General features: G+C 46.1%; 1 protein-coding gene across 1 annotated transcript in view; it reads left to right on the top strand.

Moving 5' to 3' along the window:
• The window catches only part of LOC138643351 (NFX1-type zinc finger-containing protein 1-like), a 341,406-nt gene that overhangs the window by 58,913 nt on the left and 257,255 nt on the right, over nt 1-25,238 (top strand). The window contains exon 11 of the mRNA XM_069732273.1: nt 8,848-9,135. Coding sequence (XP_069588374.1) covers nt 8,848-9,135 — 288 coding nt within the window. The remainder of the gene's footprint in view (nt 1-8,847; nt 9,136-25,238) is intronic.

Below are 25,238 nucleotides of genomic sequence, written 5' to 3' on the forward strand. Positions count from 1 at the left end.
AGGATTCCCTAGCAACCAGGCAACCCACACATGTACTCAGCCTGGCTAATAGCTGTAAATCATTCAGCTGAGGCGATGAAAACTTAATCTCCGAACACTAACAAATACTCTGAGGTCACCCGAGCATGCTCGGGAAAACCCGAGCAACGAGTACACTCGCTCATCACTAATCATGTTGCATTCCAAAGAAATTTTTAAACAAATGAAAAACAAAGTATTGAGATATATCAGTCTGGAAAATGTTATAAAGCCATTTCTAAAGCTTTGAGACTCCACCAAACCACAGTGAGATCCATTATCCACAAATGGCAAGAACATGGAACAGTAGTGAACCTTCCCAGGAGTGGCAGGCTGACCAATATTGCCCTAAGAGTGCTGCAATGTCTCAACCAAGAGGTCACAAAAGATCCCACAACAACATCCAAAGAACAGGCCACACTTGTCTCACTTAAGGTCAATGTTCATTACTCCACCATAAGAAAGAAACTGGTTAAAAATGGCCCTCATGGCAGAGTTTCAAGACGAAAACCACTGCTGACCAATAAGAACATAAAAGCTTTTCTCAGTTTTGCCAGAAAACATTTGATCATCTCCAGGACTTTTGGGAGAATACTATTTGGACTGATGATACAAAAGTTGAACTTTCTGGAAGGTGTATGTCCTATTACATCTGGCATAGAAGTAACACAGCATTTCAGAAAAGCAACAGCATACTAACAGTAAAATATGTTGGTGGTAGTGTGATGGTCTGGAGCTGTTTTCTACTTCAGGACCTGGAAGATTTGCTGTGGTACATGGAACCATGAATTCTGCTGTCTACCAAAATTTCCTAAAGGAGAATGTCTGGCCATCTGTTTGTGACCCCAAGCTGAAGCACACATGGGTTATGCAGCAGGACACCAGCAGCTTCACCTCTGAATGGTTTAAGAAAAACAAAATTAAGACTTTGGAGTGGCCTAGTCAAAGTCCTGACCTTAATCCGAATAAGATGCTGTGGCCTGACCTTAAAAAGGCAGTTCATGCTCGGAAACCATCCAATGTGGCTGATTAACAACAATTTTGCAAAGATCAGTGGGCCAAAATTCCTCCAGGGAGTTGTAAAACACTCATTGCCAGTTATGAGTGTTTTGATGCTTGATTGCAGCTGTTACTGCCAAGTGTAGCCAACCAGTTATTAGGTTTAGGGGGCAATCACTTATTCACACAGGGCCTGGACTTTTGGATTTATTTTTCCCTTAATAAAAACCTTAATCTAAAAAACTGCATTTTGTGTTTACTTGTGTTTAACTTTGTCTATTTAAATTTGTTTGGTAATCTGAAACATTTCAGTGTGACAAACATACAAAAGAATAGGAAATCAGGAAGGGGCAAACACTTTTTCACACAACTGTATATTGACAAAGCAAAAAATGTCAACAAGAAAAGTGATGGATCACAGGGAAAGAAAAGAGTAAATAAGACTGTCACTGGTTTACTGCGGCAGAGAGGAGCCAGAAGACCACAGCGTCTGATTTCTCCTACTCCTGCACTGATTAGAAGCACTTCACCTTCTTATTAAATAGTGTAAATTTATTTAAGCAAAGCAGGGGTTAATCTGCTGAATTGAGAGCTCCTGGAGCATTATGGCTCTCAGCTGTGCACTGTTAGCCACTCCATCTCCTATATAAACTGGGTCCTAGCTAAAGTTGAGCGAATATTTCAATATTCGATTCGGATTACGTTTGCTGAATTTCCAATATTTGCCAATTAATTTGTCGAATATACGCTAAACATTGCCGAATACCATTATAGTCAATGGGAGCCAAAAACAAAAGCATGCATAACACCTTAGAACGGGCTCCAAATGCTGTCAAAACACATCAAATGAGGGACAGACACCAGGAAAGTGGCCTCAATTCACTCACAGTACAAATTTCTGCATTGAACTGCAGCAATGAGCCAGGTATGAGGTATCAGGGTCTGGGACAGCATTTTTGCGAAGGTGTTAGTAAGACGAGGTGGGTGAGGGATCAGTGTAGGGCCCTTTTGATGGGAGCTCTAATAACACATTCAACACCTCTACCTGCTTTCATGCTGCGCTACACCCAGGTGGCACAAATATCAGTTTTGTAGACTACCATTGTCAGAAAAATGTAAGGATAGTAACACGGGTAGTTGAGTGCAATGGGGTGGAGGCGTGACGGTCTCGAAGACCTACTGCTACAGGCAACACACATTAAGGAGACCTAACCAGGAGTGCTCATATTTACAAAAATTAATGGCAGACACCACAAAAGTGGCATCAATTTCACCACAGTAGAAATAGTCTAATAGGGACCAACAGGTCGAGTCCTGTACCCAATCCAGCAGATGGACACCCAACCATGAGTGTTCACATTTCCAAAAATTATTGGCATACACCACCAAAGTGGCATCAATTTCAACACAGTTGAAATAGTAGAATAGGGACCGACAGGTCTTTCACTACACCCAATCCAGCAGATGGACACCCAACGAGGAGTATTCATGTTTCCAAAAATGATTGGCAGACACCACCAAAGTGGCATCAATTTCTCCACAGTAGAAATAGTAGAATAGGGACGAGCAAGTCTTTCTCTACACCCAATCCAGCTGATGGACACTCTACAAGGAATGTTCTCATTTAAAGAAATGAGGGCCTTACACCACAGAAGTGGCATCAATTTCACCACAGTATAAATAGTAGAATAAGGACCAACAGGTCTTTCACTACACCCAATACAGCAGATGGACACCCAACTTGGAGTGTTCAAATTTTAAAAAATGAGGGCCTGACACCACTGAAGTGAAATAACTTTCACGAGAATAGAAATAGTATAATTGGGACTGACACGTCTTCCACTACAGCTAAAACAGCAGATGTAGACCAACCATGACTGTTCACATTTCCACAATTTTGTGTTAACATCAGCAGCACCGTCAGAAGCGACACTAAAGATATCACAGAGTGCAGTTACGTGACATTAATGCATCACACTAAAAAATGCAATATTACCTAGTCTGTACAGTCTGTGATTGGGGTGCAAAAGTCCTTGGAGATCCAAGACTTGTTCATCTTAATGAAAGTTAGGCAGTCAACACTTTCAGGGGACAACCGTATGCACTTATCCGTCAGGACACCACTAGCAGCGCAGAAGACACGTTTTGAGAGAACACTGGCTGCCGGGCACAATAAAACCTCCAAGGCATGTGAGGCGAGCTCAGGCCACTCTTCCATTTTGGAAGACCAAAATCTGAAAGGGTCCAAACCCTCCCTGATGGTATTGATATTTAGTTCTAGATACTCCTGCACCATCCTCTCAATTCATTCACCACGTGTAAGACATGGACTCGGTTGTGCTGGTGCACAAAAAAGGGTCAAAGGACTCACAGAAATTGCTTCTTCCGCTTCCACCACTGCTGCTGCTAATGTTTTGGCGTTGACGAATTGATGGGCTGGAGGTTGTAAGTCTACAGCTGCGATGCGAACTGCGTACTTCACTGCTGTATTGGGGAAAAGCTCTCTTAAGTTTGTATAAAAGCGTGTTTCGATACTACAGCATTCGCGGGTCCTTTACTAGGGCGGGAATCATCTGGCAAAATTTGATTTTATAAAGTGGATCTAATAAAGTGGCAACTCATTAGCATTATTCCTAATCACTGCTATACGGGGATCATGTTGCAGATAGTGCAGCAAGAAGGCACTCATATGTCGGTCTCTACCATGAGGTCCAAGCCCATGCTGTGTTGGTGGCTGGGTTACAATGAGGCTCGTTTCCTCCATCCCCTCCTGCCACACCCGAACAACAGAGGGGGAAGGATTATCCTCTTCATCCGACAGTTGCTCGCCCATCACCTCTTCCTCCTTCATTTGTTCCTCGGATCTTGCACCTTCCATAACAGTTTGTCTGTTATCATCACCAGCCTGCCTCGATTGCAGTACTCCACTCTCGCTTGGCACCCGCCTGGTGAGGACAGACTTTAACTTCGAGACAATGTTATCCGTTCCGCAGCCTCTTCTGCTTCCTCCTCTTCTTGTGGGACCACCATCTCCTCCCGCAGGCTATTCAAAGTCTGCTCCAACATTTAAATGACCGGAATGGTGATGCTGATGATAGCGGTGTCAGCGCTAACCATCTAAGTAGCCATTTCAAAACTGTGCAAAAGGGTGAATTTTTACTGCATTCCATGCCTATGGGAGTGGAGCGCAGTGGGAATGGAGAGCAGTGAATATTCATTCCCTAAAGTAGCAGGCACACATGAACGCCCGGCAGATACAGGAAGCCGGCTGCTGTGGCCAACAGTGTGTCTGCTATTAAAGAGAAATTAATATTCACTGCCCTCCATTCTCATGGGCATGGAATGCAGTGAATATTCATTTCTCTTTAGCAGGAGTTACGGGAGTTAGCCGCAACCGCTGGCTCCTGCCTCCTGTGACCTTCTGCTCTGCCCTTCTCCCCATCCACAGCAGGTACTTCCGTGCTATAAGACGCAACCCCCATTTTCTTCCATATTTTTGGAGGAAAAAAGTGCATCTTATAGTCTGAAAAATACAGTAAATAGGACCTGCCTGACAAGTAAAGTATACCATAAGAGCTTCAAAAGCTAGATACAATCCAAAGAAATTCTGGAATAAATGAGAAACAAAATAGAGATCTATCAGTCTGGAAAAGGTTAGATAGCTATTAAAGCCTTGGGACTCCAGCAAACCATTGTGAGAGCCATTATCCACAAATTGCAAAAACATGAAACAGTGGTGACCTTCCCAGGAGTGGCCAGCTGACCAAAATTGCCCCAATAGTGCAGCGACGACTCATCCAAGTGGGGTCACAAAAGACCTCACAACAACATCCAAAGCATTGCTGGCCTCACTTGCCTCAGTTAAGGTCCATGTTCATGACTCTATCATAAGAAAGAGACTGAGCAAAATTGGCCTGCATGTCAGAGTTCCAAGATGAAAACTACTGCTGAGCAATAACATCATAAAGGCTCATCTCGGTTTTGCCACAAAACATCTTGATGATCCCAAAGACTTTTGGGAGAATACTCTGTGGACTGACGACACAAAATGTTAACTTTTCGGAAGGCGTATGTCCCATTACATCTGGCGTAAAAGTAACACAGCATTTCAAAAAATGAACATCATACCAACAGTAAAATATGGTGGTGGTAGTGTGATGGTCTGGGGCTGTTTTGCTGCTTCAGGACTTGGAAGACTTGCTGTGGTTAATGGCACTAAAAATTCTGCTGTCTACCCAAAAATCCTAAAGGAGCATGTCCAGTCATCTGTTCGTGAGCTCAAGCTGCAGCAGGCCAATGATCCAAAACACACCACCTCTGAATGGCTTATGAAAAAAAACAAAATTAAGATTTTCGTGTGACCTAGTCAAAATGCTTGGAAACCATAACCATCCAATGTGGCTGAATTAAAATAATTCTGCAAAGATGAATGGGCCACAATTCATCCAGAACGTTGTAAAACACTCATTGCCAGTTATCGCAAATGCTTGATTGCAGTTGTTGCTGCTGAGGGTGGCCAAACCAGTTATTAGGTTTAGGGGGCAGTCACTTATTCACACAGGGCACTGTAGGTTTGGATTTCTTCATCCCTTAATAATAAAGACCTTCATTTAAAAACTGCATTTTGTGTTTACCTGTGTTATTTTTGTCTAATATTTAAATTTGTTTTGTGATCTGCAACATTTAAGTGTGGCACACTGTTAGGGCTGGCGGAACGCAGCGAGTAAATGGAGAGATGTTATTTGGTGCGTTCGCAGCCCGGGGTCCACCGTGCAGGAGAAAACCTGCTGCTGGCAAATGGCGGCCCTATATGGCGGTAGAAGCAAACTCTGCTACTTCACAGAGTCCCCTAAAGAAAGCACTGTGTCCTGTTAACCTCACAGGAGTACACAGCGACTGCCGAGCAGATAGCAGTTTGTGGTTATGCAATCATACAATCTCCTCACCGGAGGAGACGGTATTCTAGGGGCTTATTTCAGCCGGGGCCCTGAATCCATACACACAATCTCCTCACCGGAGGTGCCGATATTCTAGGGGCTTATTTCAGCCGGGTCCCTGAACACATACAACGTAACCACACTGGCGCAAAGTACATAACTTAGATTTGATACTAGCGCATGGCCGTGCGGCCATGCAAACCTTTTATAGCTGCAGCAAGTACAAGACCTTCCTAGAAGGACCAATGAGAGGCTGCCACAGATCCTGAGCACCTTCAGAACCTTCCTGGAGAACCAATGGGCTTTGCTGCAGTATCCAAGCATGTGACCCTCGATCTCCAATGAGAGATCTTACCCTGGGCATGCTCAGAAGGGTAAAAGCAGGACTTAGTCCCAAAAGCGTCTGCTCGCCGCTGCCCAGCACTGGCTTCGATGGCAGAAGCTGGAAAAGCAGCAGTAACTCTTTGCACAGAGTCAGACTGAGCGAGACGCTGGGACCGATGTCTCCGCTGAGCAGGCTCCACTGCGGCAGAAGAAGAATGGGAGACCGCAGCGGAGATGGCCCAAGATTCCCCCTGTGCAGAGGCGGGAACTCGACCCCTAACACACACATACAAAAGAATAGGAAATCAGGAAGGGGGTAAACTGTTATGTTTGCTAATGACAGGTGTTATGAAGGCAATCCAGAAACACAGTGTGCTTAGCGATCAGAGCGCACACAGTGATCTGACAAATACCCAAAAATACAAGAACGAGCTCTGAGACGTGGAAACTCTGTAGACTGCACACCTGATCCTATCCTAAACACAACTAAAAGCGGCTGTGGATTGCGCCTAACAACTACCTAGGCAACTCGGCACAGCCTAAGAAACTAGCTAGCCTGAAGATAGAAAAATAGGCCTGACTTGCCCCAGAGAAATTCCCCAAAGGAAAAGGCAGCCCCCCACATATAATGACTGTGAGTAAGATGAAAAGACAAAACGTAGGGATGAAATAGATTCAGCAAAGTGGGGCCCGATATTCTAGGACAGAGTGAGGACAGTAAAGCGAACTTTGCAGTCTACAAAAAACCCTAAAGCAAAACCACGCAAAGGGGGCAAAAAAAACCCACCGTGCCGAACTAACGGCACGGCGGTACACCCTTTGCGTCTCAGAGCTTCCAGCAAAACAAAAGACAAGCTGGACAGAAAAAAAGCAACAAAAAAGCAAAAATCACTTAGCTATACAGAGCAGCAGGTCACAGGAACAATCAGGAGAAGCTCAGATCCAACACTGAAACATTGACAAGGAGCAAGGATAGCAGCATCAGGCGGAGTTAAGTAATGAAGCAGTTAACGAGCTCACCAGAACACCTGAGGGAGGAATCTCAGAAGCTGCAGTACCACTTGTGACCACAGGAGTGAATTCAGCCACAGAATTCACAACAGTAAACACTTTTACACACCACTGTATATATCCCGGTACGATCACTGCCAACTTCACAATTACAAAAAGGAACCACCAGCTGCCACCACCAATCATTTATGCAGGCTAATTGGACACCTCTTACAGGTAGCGTATGCTTCGAAAGTGCAATTTATAGAGCAGGAGGAACAGAGCTATTAAATGTATATGTGGTACTGCAGGAGTTCAGGTATTACAGTGGTGCTGCCTTCCTCTTGGGGAGGGTAATGCCATGCCTGGAGACAGGAGGAATCCCTTTGGCAACTAATCTTACGTGCAACACATTCTGACTGCAGGCCAGAAGGGGGAGCTCAAAACTCGGTTTAAGGGGAGCTTCCCTGACATATACATCCTGGTCTGGAGGAGGAGTTAGTTAGTCTGGTAGAGACAAGAGACAGTGAAGGAGCAGAGAGGAACAGAAGAGCTAGATGAGGCTGCGATTGGGCCCCTTAAAGCTGAGCGCAGAAACTAGGCACTGGGAGCCCGATGCTGTGTGGAACTGCAAGTCCCACAGCAGAACCGGAGGGCAAAGAGCTGAAAGTAATCTGCCCACATAAAACCTGAGGTACAGCAGCATTCCACAGCCCGGAGTCACCGTGTAAAGAGACCGCAGAGAAGCGGCTCAAGTTGCCTACCGTGCAGGTACTGTCCCAGGACAAAAGAGCAAGATAACCTTGTTAGGACACCACAGGCAGCAGGGGACTAATAGACCAGCGCATAGGGGAAGGCTCCCAAACTGACCTGGCAAAGGGATTTCCACCTGTCTTCAGGCTGCCTGGACTCCATCCACACCTGTTGCCGGTACCCTGGACTGTGGCCTGACTGCAACATCGGTAAACCAGGTAAAGACTGCAACCCTGTGTCCTCCATTTATTTACTGGCAACCCACCATCCTTGCCCACTACACTGGGAGCCCTGGGGACCCCGCTTCACCTGTGGGAAGCGTTATCATCTTGCTGCAGTAACATCGCCCCAGAGGACACCTTTAAGCAGCGTCGGTCCCCTCTGACCGAGAATCACAGGTGGCGTCACAAATACAACCTTTATTACAACTCCCTTTAAAGACCTTTCCCTTTACTTGAGTGTCCAGGGCCATGGACCGGGTCGCTGCCACCGTGACCACCCCTTTAACTGCGACCTAACCCAGTACCGAGTATCCCCACTGCCCTGGCGGGTGACTCATATATTTAAAGGGAACCTGTCAGCTGTTTTGGCCGCTATAAGATACGGCCACTGCCCTTTAGGGCTTATTTACAGCAATCTATAATGCTGTAGATTAGCCCCCTATCCGATCTGCCTGATAAGAAAAATAAGTTTTATTAGACTCACCCAGGGGAGGGGGGCGGTCCGGTCCGATGGATGTGGCAGGTCCTGGTCCGGCGCCTCCCATCTTCTTGTGCCGCCGCCCTCCTGCTTGCTTCATGGTCCTCGGCATCGCATTTCTGAGCAGACGTACTTATCTGCCCTGCTGAGGGCAGAGCAAAGTTCTGCAGTGCACAGGCGCCAGGAAAGGTCAGAGAGGCCCAGCGCCTGTGCACTGCAGGAATTTATTCTGCCCTCAACAGGGCAGAGAAGTACGCCTGCTCAGGAGCGCGATGCCAAGGCCATTAAGCAAGCAGTAGGGCGGCGGCGCAAGAAGATGGGAATCAAGCAGGAGGACGGCAATGCAAGAAGATGGGAGGCGCCGGACTCCGACCTGCGACACACATCAATCCGGACCGCACCAGACCATCCCTGGGTAAGTATAATAAAACTTATTTTTCTTATCTTAATGCTGTAGATAAGCCCTGAAAGGCAGTGGCCGCATCTTATAGCAGCCAAAACAGCTGACAGGTTCCCTTTAATCCTGAAAAAATATACAAACATGATGCAACATGGGAATAAAACAATACAGTATATACAATTACATTGAATAAAAAGGAATAAGGAAAGAGAAGTACTAAACTTGATTTTACAGGAATGGCTCTTATCTTTATGGAGGGAAGCACCCAATTAGGAAAGTGGAACACTCTCACAATTAACTACAGTCATGGCCAAAAGTATTGACACCCCTGCAATTCTGTCAGATAATACTCATTTTCTTCCTGAAAATGATTGCAAACACAATTTATTTGGTATTATGATCTTCATTTAATTTGTCTTAAATGAAAAAACACAAAAGAGAATGAAGCAAAAAGCAAAACATTGATCATTTCACACAAAACTCCAAAAATGGGCCATACAAAAGTATTAGCACCCTCAGCCTAATACTTGGTTGCACAACCTTTAGCCAAAAAAACTGCGACCAACCGCTTCCAGTAACCATCAATGAGTTTCTTACAATGCTCTGCTGGAATTTTAGACCATTCTTCTTTGGCAAACTGCTCCAGGTCCCTGATATTTGAAGGGTGCCTTCTCCAAACTGCCATTTTTAGATCTCTCCACAGGTGTTCTATGGGATTCAGGTCTGGACTCATTGCTGGCCACCTTAGAAGTCTCCAGTGTTTTCTCTGAAACCATTTTCTAGTGCTTTTTGAAGTGTGTTTTGGGTCATTGACCCATGACCTCTGAGGGAGACCCAGCTTTCTCACACTGGGCCCTACATTATGCTGCAAAATTTGTTGGTAGTCATCAGACTTCATAATGCCATGCACACGGTCAAGCAGTCCAGTGCCAGAGGCAGCAAAGCAACCCCAAAACATCAGGGAACCTCCGCCATGTTTGACTGTAGGGACCATGTTCTTTTCTTTGAATGCCTCTTCTTTTCTCCTGTATACTCTATGTTTTATTGCCTTTGCCCAAAAAGCTCTACTTTTGTCTCATCTGACCAGAGAACATTCTTCCAAAACGTTTTAGGCTTTTTCAGGTAAGTTTTGGCAAACTCCAGCCTGTCTTTTTTATGTCTCAGGGTAAGAAGTGGTGTCTTCCTTGGTCTCCTACCATACAGTCCCTTTTCATTCAGACGCCGATGGATAGTACGGGTTGACACTGCTGTACCCTCGGACTGCAGGGCAGCTTGAACTTGTTTGGATGTTAGTCGAGGTTCTTTATCCAACATCCGCACAATCTTGGGTTGAAATCTCTTGTCAATTTTTCTTTTCCGTCCACATCTAGGGAGGTTAGCCACAGTGCCATGGGCTTTAAACTTCTTGATGACACTGTGCATGGTAGACACAGGAACATTCAGGTCTTTGGAGATGAACTTGCAGCCTTGAGATTGCTCATGCTTCCTCACAATTTGGTTTCTCAAGTCCTCAGACAGTTCTTTGGTCTTTTTTCTTTTCTCCATGCTCAATGTGGTACACACAAGGACACAGGACAGAGGTTGAGTCAACTTTAATCCATGTCAACTGGCTGCAAGTGTGATTTAGTTATTGCCAACACCTGTTAGGTGCCACAGGTAAGTTACAGGTGCTGTTAATTACACAAATTAGAGAAGCATCACATGATTTTTCAAACAGTGCCAATACTTTTGTCCACCCCCTTTTTTATGTTTGGTGTGGAATTATATCCAATTTGGCTTTAGGACAATACTTTTTGTGTTTTTTTCATTTAAGACAAATTTAAATGAAGATAATAATACCAAATAATTTGTGTTTGCAATCATTTTCAGGAAGAAAATGAGTATTATCTGACAGAATTGCAGGGGTGTCAATACTTTTGGCCATGAATGTATGTCTTCCGGAAGGAGCGATGACAGACACCCAAGCTCTCATTTTTATTAGATAAAGGTCATACCCCCATACTTTCCCTTGGTGAGCTCATATGTGGGCTGGTTGTGGGATATGCTAAGTCTTACAGAATTTTATGAGATCCCCAACTTACAGGATATCTTCGCCCCTGGAGGTCCCAGGTACTAGATAATGTCAGATTTCCTATTGCAATTTTATCTTTCTATAGCAATGAAACATGGCATGGATAGCATCATCCAGCGGATCGTTATTATTAAGTTGGAGAGATTAGAACGGCCTTTTGGTGATGACATTGAATGAGTTATGTTCGTCCCTTGACTACAACATCAAACATATATCTCCCATAAATGTCAGACTGATGCAAACCCCAATATTTATCACTGGCCCCTGGCACAAAAAAGTCTCAGAACAATGCTTTGATCAGAGGAAGTGTATTTCTGCGTCTCTGTGTAAATAAATCTCAGTCTGGGTGGCTGTTTCCCAGAACAGATCTCCTGTTGTATTTAACTGTTCACTGCAGGTGGTCACTTGTTATGAAAGGCAATTCAGAATCACAATGGACATGGAGGTCAGAGCACATTCAGTGAACTGACAATAACCCAAAATAATAGAACGAGCTCTGAGACGTGGGAACTCTGCAGACCGCAATCCCTAAGCCTATCAAACCACACTAAAGGTAGCCGTGGAGCGCTCCTGACCAGAACCTAGGCGCCTCGTCACAGCCTGAGAAACTAGCTAATCCTGAAGATAGAAAAATAAGCCTACCTTGACTCAGAGAAATTCCCCAAAGGAAAAGGCAGCCCCCCACATATGACTGTGAGCAAGATGAAAACACAAACATAGAGATGAAACAGATTTAGCAAAGTGAGGCCCGACTAGCTGAACAGAACGAGGATAGGGAAGATAACTTTGTGGTCAGCACAAAAACCTATAAAAAACCACGCAGAGGGGACAAAAAGACCCTCCGCACTGACTAACGGTACGGAGGTGGTCCCTCTGCGTCTCAGAGCTTTCAGCAGGCGAGAAAAACCAATAAAGCAAGCTGGACAGAAAAATAGCAACAAAATAACATAAGCAAAACTTAGCTTTGCAGAGCAGCAGGCCACAGGAATGATCCAGGGAAAAAAACAAGTCCCACACTGAAACATTGACAGGAAGCATAGATCAAAGCATCAGGTGGAGTTAAGTAGAGAAGAAACTAACGAGCTCACCAGATCACCTGAGGGAGGAAACTCAGAAGCTGCAGTACCACTTTCCTCCACAAACGGAAGATCCCAGAGAGAATCAGCCGAAGTACCACTTGTGACCACAAGAGTGAACTCTGCCACAGAATTCACAACAGTACCCCCCTTCTTGAGGAGGGGTCACCGAACCCTCACCAGAGCCCCCAGGCCGACCAGGATGAGCCACATGAAAGGCACGAACAAGATCGGGAGCATGGGCATCAGAGGCAAAAACCCAGGAATTATCCTCCTGAGCATAACCCTTCCATTTAACCAGATACTGGAGTTTCCGTCTTGAAACACGAGAATCCAAAATCTTCTCCACAATATACTCCAATTCCCCCTCCACCAAAACCGGGGCAGGAGGCTCAACAGATGGAACCATAGGTGCCACGTATCTCCGCAACAATGACCTATGGAATACGTTATGTATGGAAAAAGAATCTGGAAGGGTCAGACGAAAAGACACAGGATTAAGAACCTCAGAAATCCTATACGGACCAATAAAACGAGGTTTAAACTTAGGAGAGGAAACCTTCATAGGAATATGACGAGAAGATAACCAAACCAGATCCCCAACACGAAGTCGGGGACCCACACGGCGTCTGCGATTAGCGAAAAGTTGAGCCTTCTCCTGGGACAAGGTCAAATTGTCCACTACCTGAGTCCAAATCTGCTGCAACCTGTCCACCACAGTATCCACACCAGGACAGTCCGAAGACTCAACCTGTCCTGAAGAGAAACGAGGATGGAACCCAGAATTGCAGAAAAACGGTGAAACCAAGGTAGCCGAGCTGGCCCGATTATTAAGGGCGAACTCAGCCAAAGGCAAAAAGGACACCCAGTCATCCTGATCAGCAGAAACAAAGCACCTCAGATATGTTTCCAAGGTCTGATTGGTTCGCTCGGTCTGGCCATTAGTCTGAGGATGGAAAGCCGAGGAAAAAGACAAGTCAATGCCCATCCTACCACAAAAGGCTCGCCAAAACCTCGAAACAAACTGGGAACCTCTGTCAGAAACAATATTCTCTGGAATGCCATGCAAACAAATCACATGCTGGAAGAACAAAGGCACCAAATCAGAGGAGGAAGGCAATTTAGACAAGGGTACCAGATGGACCATCTTAGAAAAGCGATCACAGACCACCCAAATGACTGACATCTTTTGAGAAACGGGAAGGTCAGAAATAAAATCCATAGAGATATGTGTCCAAGGCCTCTTCGGGACCGGCAAGGGCAAAAGCAACCCACTGGCACGAGAACAGCAGGGCTTAGCCCGAGCACAAATCCCACAGGACTGCACAAAAGCACGCACATCCCGCAACAGAGAGGGCCACCAAAAGGATCTAGCCACTAACTCTCTGGTACCAAAGATTCCAGGATGACCAGCCAACACCGAACAATGAAGTTCAGAGATAACTCTATTCGTCCACCTATCAGGGACAAACAGTTTCTCCGCTGGGCAACGATCAGGTTTATTAGCCTGAAATTTTTGCAGCACCCGCCGCAAATCAGGGGAGATGGCAGACACGATTACTCCTTCCTTGAGGATACCCGCCGGCTCAGATAAACCCAGAGAGTCGGGTACAAAACTCCTAGACAGAGCATCCGCCTTCACATTTTTAGAGCCCGGAAGGTACGAAATCACAAAGTCAAAACGGGCAAAAAACAACGACCAACGAGCTTGTCTAGGATTCAAGCACTTGGCAGACTCGAGATAAGTCAAGTTCTTATGATCAGTCAATACCACCACGCGATGCTTAGCTCCTTCAAGCCAATGACGCCACTCCTCGAATGCCCACTTCATGGCCAGCAACTCTCGGTTGCCCACATCATAATTACGCTCAGCAGGCGAAAACTTCCTGGAAAAGAAAGCGCATGGTTTCATCACTGAGCAACCAGAACCTCTCTGCGACAGAACAGCCCCTGCTCCAATCTCAGAAGCATCAACCTCGACCTGGAACGGAAGAGAAACATCTGGTTGACACAACATAGGGGCAGAAGAAAAACGACGCTTCAACTCTTGAAAAGCTTCCACAGCAGCAGAAGACCAATTGACCACATCAGCACCCTTCTTGGTCAAATCGGTCAATGGTTTAGCAATACTAGAAAAATTGCAGATGAAGCGACGATAAAAATTAGCAAAGCCCAGGAACTTTTGCAGACTTTTCAGAGATGTCGGCTGAGTCCAATCATGGATGGCTTGGACCTTAACAGGATCCATCTCGATAGTAGAAGGGGAAAAGATGAACCCCAAAAATGAAACCTTCTGCACACCAAAGAGACACTTTGATCCCTTCACAAACAAAGAATTAGCACGCAGGACCTGAAAAACCATTCTGACCTGCTTCACATGAGACTCCCAATCATCCGAGAAGATCAAAATGTCATCCAAGTACACAATCAGGAATTTATCCAGGTACTCTCGGAAGATGTCATGCATAAAGGACTGAAACAGTGATGGAGCATTGGCAAGTCCGAACGGCATCACGAGATACTCAAAATGACCCTCGGGCGTATTAAATGCAGTTTTCCATTCATCACCTTGCTTAATTCGCACCAGATTATACGCACCACGAAGATCTATCTTTGTGAACCAACTAGCCCCCTTAATCCGAGCAAACAGATCAGATAACAATGGCAAGGGGTACTGAAATTTAACCGTGATCTTATTAAGAAGGCGGTAATCTATACAAGGTCTCAGCGAACCATCCTTCTTGGCTACAAAAAAGAACCCTGCTCCTAATGGCGACGATGACGGGCGAATATGCCCCTTCTCCAGGGATTCCTTCATATAACTGCGCATAGCGGTGTGCTCAGGCACGGACAAATTAAACAATCGACCTTTTGGGAATTTACTACCAGGAATCAAATTGATAGCACAATCACAATCCCTATGCGGAGGTAGGGTATTGGACTTGGGCTCATCAAATACATCCCGGTAATCAGACAAGAACTCTGGGACCTCAGAAGGGGTGGATGACGAAATTGACAGAAATGGAACATCACCATGTACCCCCTGACAACCCCAGCTGGACACCGACATGGATTTCCAATCTAAGGGTATGTTCACACGTTCCTGATTTCCATCCTTTTTTTTTCAGGACTGTTTTTTTAAAAAACTGCAGCTCTTGGCAGAAAACGCAGGTCCTTTTTTTGGTCCTTTTTTTGTCCTTTTTTGATGCGTTTTTTGATCCTTTTTTTGATCCTTTTTTTATGCAGTTTTCTATGCAGAGTCTGTGTGTTTTCTAGGAAGTTTTTTAGGGTTAAAATGGCTGAAAATACCCTAACCCTACCCCTAACCCTACCCCTAACCCTACCCCTAACCCTACCCCTACCCCTAACCCTATTCTAACCTTAGTGGGAAAAAAAAAAAATTCTTAATTTTTTTTTTATTGTCCCTACCTATGGGGGTGACAAAGGGGGGGGGGGGGTGTCATTTACTATTTTTTTTTATTTTGATCACTGAGATATAACCTATCTCAGTGATCAAAATGCACTTTGGAACGAATCTGCCGGCCGGCAGATTCGGCGGGCGCACTGCGTATGCGCCAGCCATTTTGCAAGATGGCGGCGCCCAGGGAGAAGACGGCCGGACGGACACCGGGACGCCGGGTAAGTATAAGGGGGGGAGATTAGGGCACGGGGGGGGCATCGGAGCACTGGGGGGGGGCATCGGAGCACGGGAAGGGGTTTGGAGCATGGGGGGGCGGGATCGGAGCACGGGGGGGCAGCCACACTCTGCCCACGCACTTCCGCCCGCTTCCCCGCACTTCCTGCTGCAGCGGTTCTGCACCACAAACCGCAGTAAAACCCGCAGATATTTTTTTCATCTGCGGGTTTTACTGCGGGTTTGACCTCACAATGGAGGTCAATGGGTGCAGAACCGCTGCGGCTCCGAAAAAAGAAGTGACATGGTACTTCTTTTTTTTCCGCAGCTATTCATCGCGGCTTTTTTTTTTATTTTCCGCATTGTGGGCACAGCAGTTCCTGTTTTCCATAGGGTACAATGTAATGTACCCTGCATGGAAAACAGCTGCGGACCCGCAGCGGGAAAATCGCGGCAATTCCGCATGAAAAAAAGGATCGTGTGAACATGGCCTAATACTGGATTATGGGCTTGTAGCCATGGCAACCCCAACACGACCACATCATGCAGATTATGCAACACCAGAAAGCGAATAACCTCCTGATGTGCAGGAGCCATGCACATGGTCAGCTGGGTCCAGCATTGAGGCTTATTTTTGGCCAAAGGCGTAGCATCAATTCCTCTCAATGGAATAGGACACTGCAAGGGCTCCAAGAAAAACCCACAACGCTTAGCATATTCCAAGTCCATCAAATTCAGGGCAGCGCCTGAATCCACAAATGCCATGACAGAATATGATGACAAAGAGCAGATCAAGGTAACGGACAGAAGAAATTTTGACTGTACAGTATCAATGGTGGCAGACCTAGCGAACCGCTTAGTGCGCTTAGGACAATCAGAGATAGCATGAGTGGAATCACCACAGTAGAAACACAGACCATTCAGACGTCTATGTTCTTGCCGTTCAACTCTGGTCAAGGTCCTATCACACTGCATAGGCTCAGGTTTAAGCTCAGGTAATACCGCCAAATGGTGCACAGGTTTACGCTCACGCAAGCGTCGACCGATCTGAATGGCCAAAGACATAGACTCATTCAAACCAGCAGGCACAGGAAATCCCACCATGACATCCTTAAGGGCTTCAGAGAGACCCTTTCTGAATATTGCTGCCAGCGCAGATTCATTCCATTGAGTGAGCACTGACCACTTTCTAAATTTCTGACAATATACCTCTATCTCATCCTGAGCCTGACAAAGAGCCAGCAAATTTTTTTCTGCCTGATCCACTGAATTAGGCTCATCGTACAGCAACCCAAGCGCCAGGAAAAACGCATCGATATTACTCAATGCAGGATCTCCTGACGCAAGAGAAAACGCCCAGTCCTGAGGGTCGCCCCGCAAAAAAGAAATGACGATCCTAACCTGTTGAATTGGGTCACCAGAAGAGCGAGGTTTCAAAGCCAGAAAGAGTTTACAATTATTTTTGAAACTCAGAAATTTAGTTCTATGTCCAAAAAACAAATCTGGAATAGGAATTCTCGGTTCAAGCAAAGAATTCTGGACCACAAAATCTTGAATATTTTGAACTCTTGCCGTGAGCTGATCCACACATGAAGACAGACCTTTAATGTCCATTGCTACACCTGTGTCCTGAACCACCCAAATGTCTAGGGGAAAAAAAAGACAAAACACAGTGCAAAGAAAAAAAAATGGTCTCAGAACTTCTTTTTTCCCTCTATTGAGAATCATTAGCACTTTTGGCTTCCTGTACTGTTATGAAAGGCAATTCAGAATCACAATGGACATGGAGGTCAGAGCACATTCAGTGAACTGACAATAACCCAAAATAATAGAACGAGCTCTGAGACGTGGGAACTCTGCAGACCGCAATCCCTAAGCCTATCAAACCACACTAAAGGTAGCCGTGGAGCGCTCCTGACCAGAACCTAGGCGCCTCTTCACAGCCTGAGAAACTAGCTAATCCTGAAGATAGAAAAATAAGCCTACCTTGCCTCAGAGAAATTCCCCAAAGGAAAAGGCAGCCCCCCACATATAATGACTGTGAGCAAGATGAAAACACAAACATAGAGATGAAACAGATTTTGCAAAGTGAGGCCCGACTAGCTGAACAGAACGAGGATAGGGAAGATAACTTTGCGGTCAGCACAAAAACCTATAAAAAACCACGCAGAGGGGACAAAAAGACCCTCCGCACCAACTAACGGTACGGAGGTGGTCCCTCTGCGTCTCAGAGCTTCCAGCAGGCGAGAAAAACCAATAAAGCAAGCTGGACAGAAAAATAGCAACAAAATAACATAAGCAAAACTTAGCTTTGCAGAGCAGCAGGCCACAGGAATGATCCAGGGAAAAAAACAAGTCCCACACTGAAACATTGACAGGACGCATAGATCAAAGCATCAGGTGGAGTTAAGTAGAGAAGAAGCTAACGAGCTCACCAGATCACCTGAGGGAGGAAACTCAGAAGCTGCAGTACCACTTTCCTCCACAAACGGAAGATCCCAGAGAGAATCAGCCGAAGTACCACTTGTGACCACAGGAGTGAACTCTGCCACAGAATTCACAACAGTCACTACTTCAGTGGAGGTTGAAGTGTCAGCTCCCTCTCACTTCCCTCTCTCTCACTTCCTCATTTATAATTAGTTTCTCACTTCCCCACTTATAATAAATCCTATATGTTCAATTGTGGATTTTAAAGGTAACCTGTCACCCCATTTTTTCAGTACGAGATAAAAATACTGTTAAATAGGGCCTGAGCTGTGCGTTACTATAGTGTATTTTGTGTACCCTGATTCCCCACCTATGCTGCCGAAATACCTTACCAAAGTCGCCTTTTTCGCCTGTCAATCAGGCTGGTCAGGTCATATGGGCGTGGCGACATCGCTGCTTCTTCCCCCAGATCTTGCATATATTTCCGTTGGTGGCGTAGTGGTTTGCGCATGCCCATCTTCTGAATCCACTGGGCAGGAGAAGAAAAAACGAGCGATCGGCGCTATTTCCCTTGTGATCTGTGGGGGTGGCCATTCTCTTGAGGCCGCGCGTGCGCATATGGAGTCCTCTGCTGCCCGGGGCTTCAGGAAAATGGCTGCGGGATGCCGCGCGTGCGCAGATGGAGATCGCGGCGGCCATTTTCCTGAAGCCGAGATGCGAACTCGCCCATATGACCTGAACAGCCTGATTGACAGGCGAAAACGGCGACTTTGGTAAGTTATTTCGGCAGCATAGGTGGGGAATCAGGGTACACAAAATACACTATAGTAACGCACAGCTCAGGCCCTATTTAACAGTATTTTTATCTCGTACTGAAAAAATGGGGTGACAGGTTCCCTTTAATTCTTCTGTACGACTAATATATATGCAGTTAATCACATATAATATACTTGGACTGGAATAATTGCAGTGCCTTGAAAAAGTATTCATGCCCTGTGAATGTCTCCACATTTTTTATGTTACACCTACCAACATACATGTATTTTCTTGAGATGTTATGTGATATACCAACACAACATCCTAATTTGTGCAATGTAAAGGATATGATACATGGTTTTCTAATTACTTAAAAATTTAAATCTGTAAATTGTGATGTGCATTTGTATCCACCCCACTCCTCCTTCACCGAGTCAATATTTTGTAGGACCAGCTTTCGGTGCAATTACTTGTGAAAGTCTTCTGGTGTATGTCTCTTTGCACATCCAGAGTCTGAAATATTTGGTTATTCTTTGCAAGCTAACTAGTGAAATTGCATAAAAGCTCATGTGAACAGCAATTTTCAAGTCTTGCCACAGATTCCCACTGAGATTTAGAGCTTTAAGTCTGGACTGTGACTGGGCAATTCACACACGTGACTATGTTTTGATCGAAAGCATTCCACTGTAGCTCAGGCAACATGTTTAGGGTTGTTGTACTGCTGGAAGGTGAACATACCATCCAGTCTCAAGTCTTTTGCAGCCTCTAAAAGGTTTTCCTTCAGGATTTCCTTATATTTAGCTCCATTCATCTTTCCATCAACTCACTCCAGCTGTCCTGTATCTGCTGTAGAAAAGCATCCCCACAGCATGATGCTGCCGCTACCATGTTTGACGGTGTAGATTGTGCTTTCAGGGTGAAGTGGAATGTTAGTTTTTCGCAACACGTAACATTTTGTATTTAGCCCGAAAAGTTCAACTTTGGTCTCATCTGACCAGAGCACCTTCTTCCACATAATAGTTGTCTTTTTGGCCTGAGGTTCCCTACCCCTGTTATAGAGCCTTGTATATGCATCTTTCAGTTCATACAATGAACAGTACATGCTTCAATATCTGAAGAAAAAAATCTATAGGTACTTTTTCAACAATCTTAATTTTAATATCACATTTATTTTAATCAAAGATACAAATTGGTGAAATGAATTACATACTTATAACCCAGCAAATGTATGGTTTGTTGCAGCTACCCTTAAAAATGAAAAATAAATTAAAGAAGCAAATAAAGCATGAGATCCAGGAGAGAAGTCATATGGAAGAAAAAGAATGCGAGCTTATTGTGGATCTGTGGGAGCTCCCCCTTAAAAAACGTTGGGCGCTTTACAGGTTTATTTTTTCTTTCATTCATTTCCTTGGTTGTATGTTTTAGCACCAACATATTCATCAGTGCCTTAATGGTGTTGTTTACAGTAGAATTTCTCTATCTCAGAGACAGAAATTCTCATAATCACGACAGTTTTCTAAAATAGGATTAGTGATTAGCGAGTGTACCTGCTGCTCGGGTTTTCCCGAGCACGCTTGGGTGGTCTCCGAATATTTGTTAATGTTCGGAGATTTTGTTTTCCTTGCAGCAGCTGCATGATTTGCGACTACTAGACAGCTTGATTACATGTGTAATTCTCTAGCAACCAGGCAACCCCCACATGTACTCAGGCTGGCTAACAGCCATAAATCATGCAGTTGCGTCAACAAAGACTAAATCTCCCAACACTAACAAAGACTCGAGGATCACCTGAGCATACTCGGGAAAACCCGAGCAATGAGTATACTCGCTGTTAGGACTGGCGGAACGCACCAAGACAGATGGTATAGATGCATTCGCAGTCCGGGGTCCACCGTGCAGGTGAAAACCTGCTGCTAGCAATTAGCAGACTATATGGCGGTACACTAGAGTATACACGCGTGGGTTAACCTCACCCAGCGTGAAAGAAGCAATCCTGTTAAGGCACAGGACCGCGGTACCGCACCTAAAGCGCGAGCAAGTAGTCAGCGAACTCAACCCCAACTGGGATTGAAGTCCGATTAGACCCTTGCTGGCGCAACACCGCAACTGGGTGTGAAATGAAACAGAAGAGCATGCAGTGCCGCACTGACGAACGCCACTAACCACCCAGGCTTGGGTAAGGAAAGCACAGAGGAAGTGCACGGCGCCGTACTGGCGGTCACAGCAACTGGACGCTATAATGTGTGACTAGTGCTGTAGGATAAGTCGGGCGCTAGGTAGCAGCCATACACCTTCCGCGAACAGTCATACTATAGGGTAGGGGTATCCAAGGACGACTTGCACTCACAACATACACACATTAGCAATTGTTTGACAATACTAGCGCATGGCCGTGCGGTCATGCGCAGTTTATATAGCAGCAGCACAGGAAGTGGCCACAGCACTTTTGCCCTTCTAGGACCTGCCAAGAGGACCAATGGAATGTGCTGCAGAGCCTGAGCACATGACCCTCGATCTCCAACGGGAGACCTTACGCTGGGCATGCTCAGTACGTGCCGACAAGGACTTAGTCCCAGAGAAGTCCGCTCGCTGCTGACCAGCACAGACTTTAATAGCAGAGACTGGAGAAGCAGCAGTAACTCTCAGAACAGAGTGAGAATGAGCAAGACGCTGGGACCGACGTCCTTGCTGAGCAGACTCCACTGTGGCTGGACAAGAATGGGAGACCGCAGCGGAGGTGGCTCGAGATTCCCCCTGTGCAGAAGCGGGAACTCGACCCCTAACACTCGCTCATCACTAAATAGGATACATTTTGCCACATAAGCAATAACTTCATGGGCCAGAAAGGAGCCTTGTGATGAAAAAAAAAATAATAGGAGATACACATCCATTTTAACCAACTCCAGTGGTATATATCCATATATATACTTGTATAACAGACATTACATGTATAATATAGTAGACAGACATTCACAGGATATGAACAAACTAGGCATGTGGGTGGTGTAGCATGGCTAAAGGGTGTGTAGTCGAAGGGAGGTATGTGTCACATAGGTGGCGTGTCGCTGTGATGTAGCCCGGAGTGTTTTCTTTATTTCACATACCGTATATACTCGAGTATAAGCCGACCCGAGTATAAGCTGACCCCCCTACTTTTGCCACAAAAAACTGGGAAAACTTATTGACTCGAGTATAAGCCTAGGGTAGGAAATGCAGCAGCTACCGGTGAATTTCAAAAATAAAAATAGATGCTCCATACCGTTCATTATTGCCCCATAAGATGCTCCATATAAAGCTGTGCCACATATAATGCTGCATACCGTTCATTATTGCCCCATAGATGCTCTGTATAAAGCTGTGCCACATATAATGCTGCATATCGTTCATTATTGCCCCATAGATGCTCTGTATAAAGCTGTGCCACATATAATGCTCCATATTGTTCATTATTGCCCCATAGAAGCTCCATATAAAGCTGTACCACATATATGCTCTGCACCGTTCATTATTGCCCCATAGATGTGCCATATAAAGCTGTGCCATATAGTGCTCTGCACCGTTCATCATTGCCCCATAGATGTGCCATATAAAACTGTGCCATATAGTGCTCTGCACCGTTCATTTGTGCCCCATAGATGCTCCGCACTGACTGTTCAGGCAGAGGGCGGCACGCACACTATATGCGTCATCGTGCCCTCTGACCTGCACAGTCAGTGCGGAGAGACACCGGGAAGATGGAGCGGCGCCCGGCGTGTGGAACGGGGATAGGTGAATATGGTATACTTACCTGCTCCCGGCGTCCCGCTCCTTCTCTCGGACAGCTGGTCTCCGGGTGCCGCAGCCTCTTCCTCTATCAGCGGTCACCGTTACCGCTGATTAGAGAAATGAATATGCGGCTCCACCCCTATGGGAGTGGAGTCCATATTCATTTCTCTAATGAGCGGGCCGACGTGACCGCTGAACAGGGAAGAACTGCGGCACCCGAAGACCGTGGGACTGCAGGGACAGCGCCAGGATCGCCGGGACTAGGTGAGTATGCCTCAGCCCTCTTTCCCCCTCACCCGCCGACCGTGACTCGAGTATAAGCTGAGAGGGGCACTTTCAGCCCAAAAACTTGGGCTGAAAATCTCGGCTTATACTCGAGTATATACGGTAACCATGTATATATGTGTTTCAGGACAAAATCAGTGATGGTTAAATGGTCCGAAGAGACATAATCAGCCTTCCAAGAATTGAAAGGGGCTCTATGTAAGCAACCCGTTCTGATGGCCCCAGATTTCAAGAAAGATTTTTTTCTTCAGACAGATGCCTCGGATGTTGGGGTAGGAGCAGTCCTTTCCCAAGAGCTATATGGGGAGGAACATCCTATTCTCTATCTGAGTAGTAAGCTGTCTTCATCTGAGAAGAATTACTCAGTCGTAGAAAAAGAGTGTTTGGCCATAAAGTGGGCGGTGGACACTTTACGGTACTATCTGCTGGGATGTAAATTCAGACTAATATCCGACCATGCCCCACTTAAGTGGATGAGGGAAACAAAAGGTAGAAATGCTAGGGTCACTCGTTGGTTCATAGCCCTGCAGGACTTCAGTTTCCATGTGGAACATAGGGCCAGAAAGCTGCACGGTAATGCTGATGCCCTATCAAGAATCCTTTGTTTAGTGGGAGAAAGTGCCAAGCCCCACGGCTTTAGGCAGAGGGGGGAGGTATGTAGCATGGCTAAAGGGTGAGTAGTTGACGGAAGGTATGTGTCACATAGGTGGCATGTCGCTGTGATGTAGCCCGGAGTGTTTTCTTTATTTCACATAACCATGCATATATGTGTTTCAGGACATGTGGTGATGTCAGACCACATGTCTAATCATGTGATGGGATACTGGGTGTGGTTAGCTCTATATATGACAGGCTAATGCTTTACACAGCAGATATGTGTGGAGGTGAAACCCTCCTGAGTGTGTTAAGGCTCCGGGACTGAGCCTGAAGGACTGGACACTTGCTTTTCTTTCCTGAGCCAAAGGCTATTTGTTTTCTGTTATTTTCTGCCATGTGGTTTATGAACCAATAAACCCTGTGAACTTTTAAAGGAACGTGCCTTCTGAGCATCATCCGTCGCACCTGAGTGAGTGAAATCCCTACAATTGGTGGAGAATGCGGGCAGCGTTCCCAGCGGAGACGTAAAACTATTATTGAATGTCCTGGGTCAAGTCTGTTGCAAGCCAGCAAGCATTACTGGGGAAAATGGAGGACCTGCTGAAACATGTAGTCCAGATGCAGCAAGAGACCAACAAGCTGTTGATGCAGCAGATACAACAGAGCCAGCAGGAGCAACGGCAGAGCCAGCAGGAGCAACGGCAGCTGATACAACAGAGCCAGCAGCAGATACAGCTTCTGGCAACCGCCATCCAGGGCAAGACGAGCGCCCCAACCCCAGGTCTGGCTGATGACACCCACGTCCGTAAAATGGTAAGCCGCGCATTGCAGAAAATGACCCCCGGGGATGATGTTGAGGCCTTCCTGTCGGTGTTTGAGAGTGTCGCTGAGAGGGAAAAACTTCCGCCAGAGCAGTGGGCAGAGGTACTGGTGCCATACCTGACGGGAGAACCCCAGAAGGCATACTATGACTTGACCTTGCAGGATGCCAAGGAGTGTCACAAATTGAAAGCCGAGATTCTCGCACGTTTGGGGGTGACATTGACTGTCAGGGCACAGCGAATTCACTGCTGGGCCTATCACCGGGACAAACCACCTCGCTCCCAAATGTTTGATCTGTTGCACCTGGTCCAGAAATGGCTGCAGCCAGAGTCATCTACACCTGCACAGATGGTAGAATGGGTGATGATGGATCGGTTTGTCCATTGCCTCACGAGGCCTATACAGTCTTGAGTTGCCCAGGGTGATCCCCAGAATGCCAACGAGCTGATCGGACTGGTTGAGAGATACCAAGGGTTGGAAGGCTCCTCCGGGAGGCAAACCATGCCGTACTGGGGGTCCCAGAAGGGAATTGAGTCCCAAAAAGGGGTGGGGCGTCCAAGGTCACAAAGAGCGGGGGAGGTGGTACCCAAGGTCCCTACGGGTGATATTATTTGCTGGAGGTGCCACAAACCAGGACATATAGCTGCTCGTTGTTCCCAGACCACTGAGCAGATGGACTGCAGCA

Source organism: Ranitomeya imitator, chromosome 6 (genome assembly GCF_032444005.1).
Source record: "Ranitomeya imitator isolate aRanImi1 chromosome 6, aRanImi1.pri, whole genome shotgun sequence".
NCBI classification, from domain to species: Eukaryota; Metazoa; Chordata; class Amphibia; order Anura; family Dendrobatidae; genus Ranitomeya; species Ranitomeya imitator.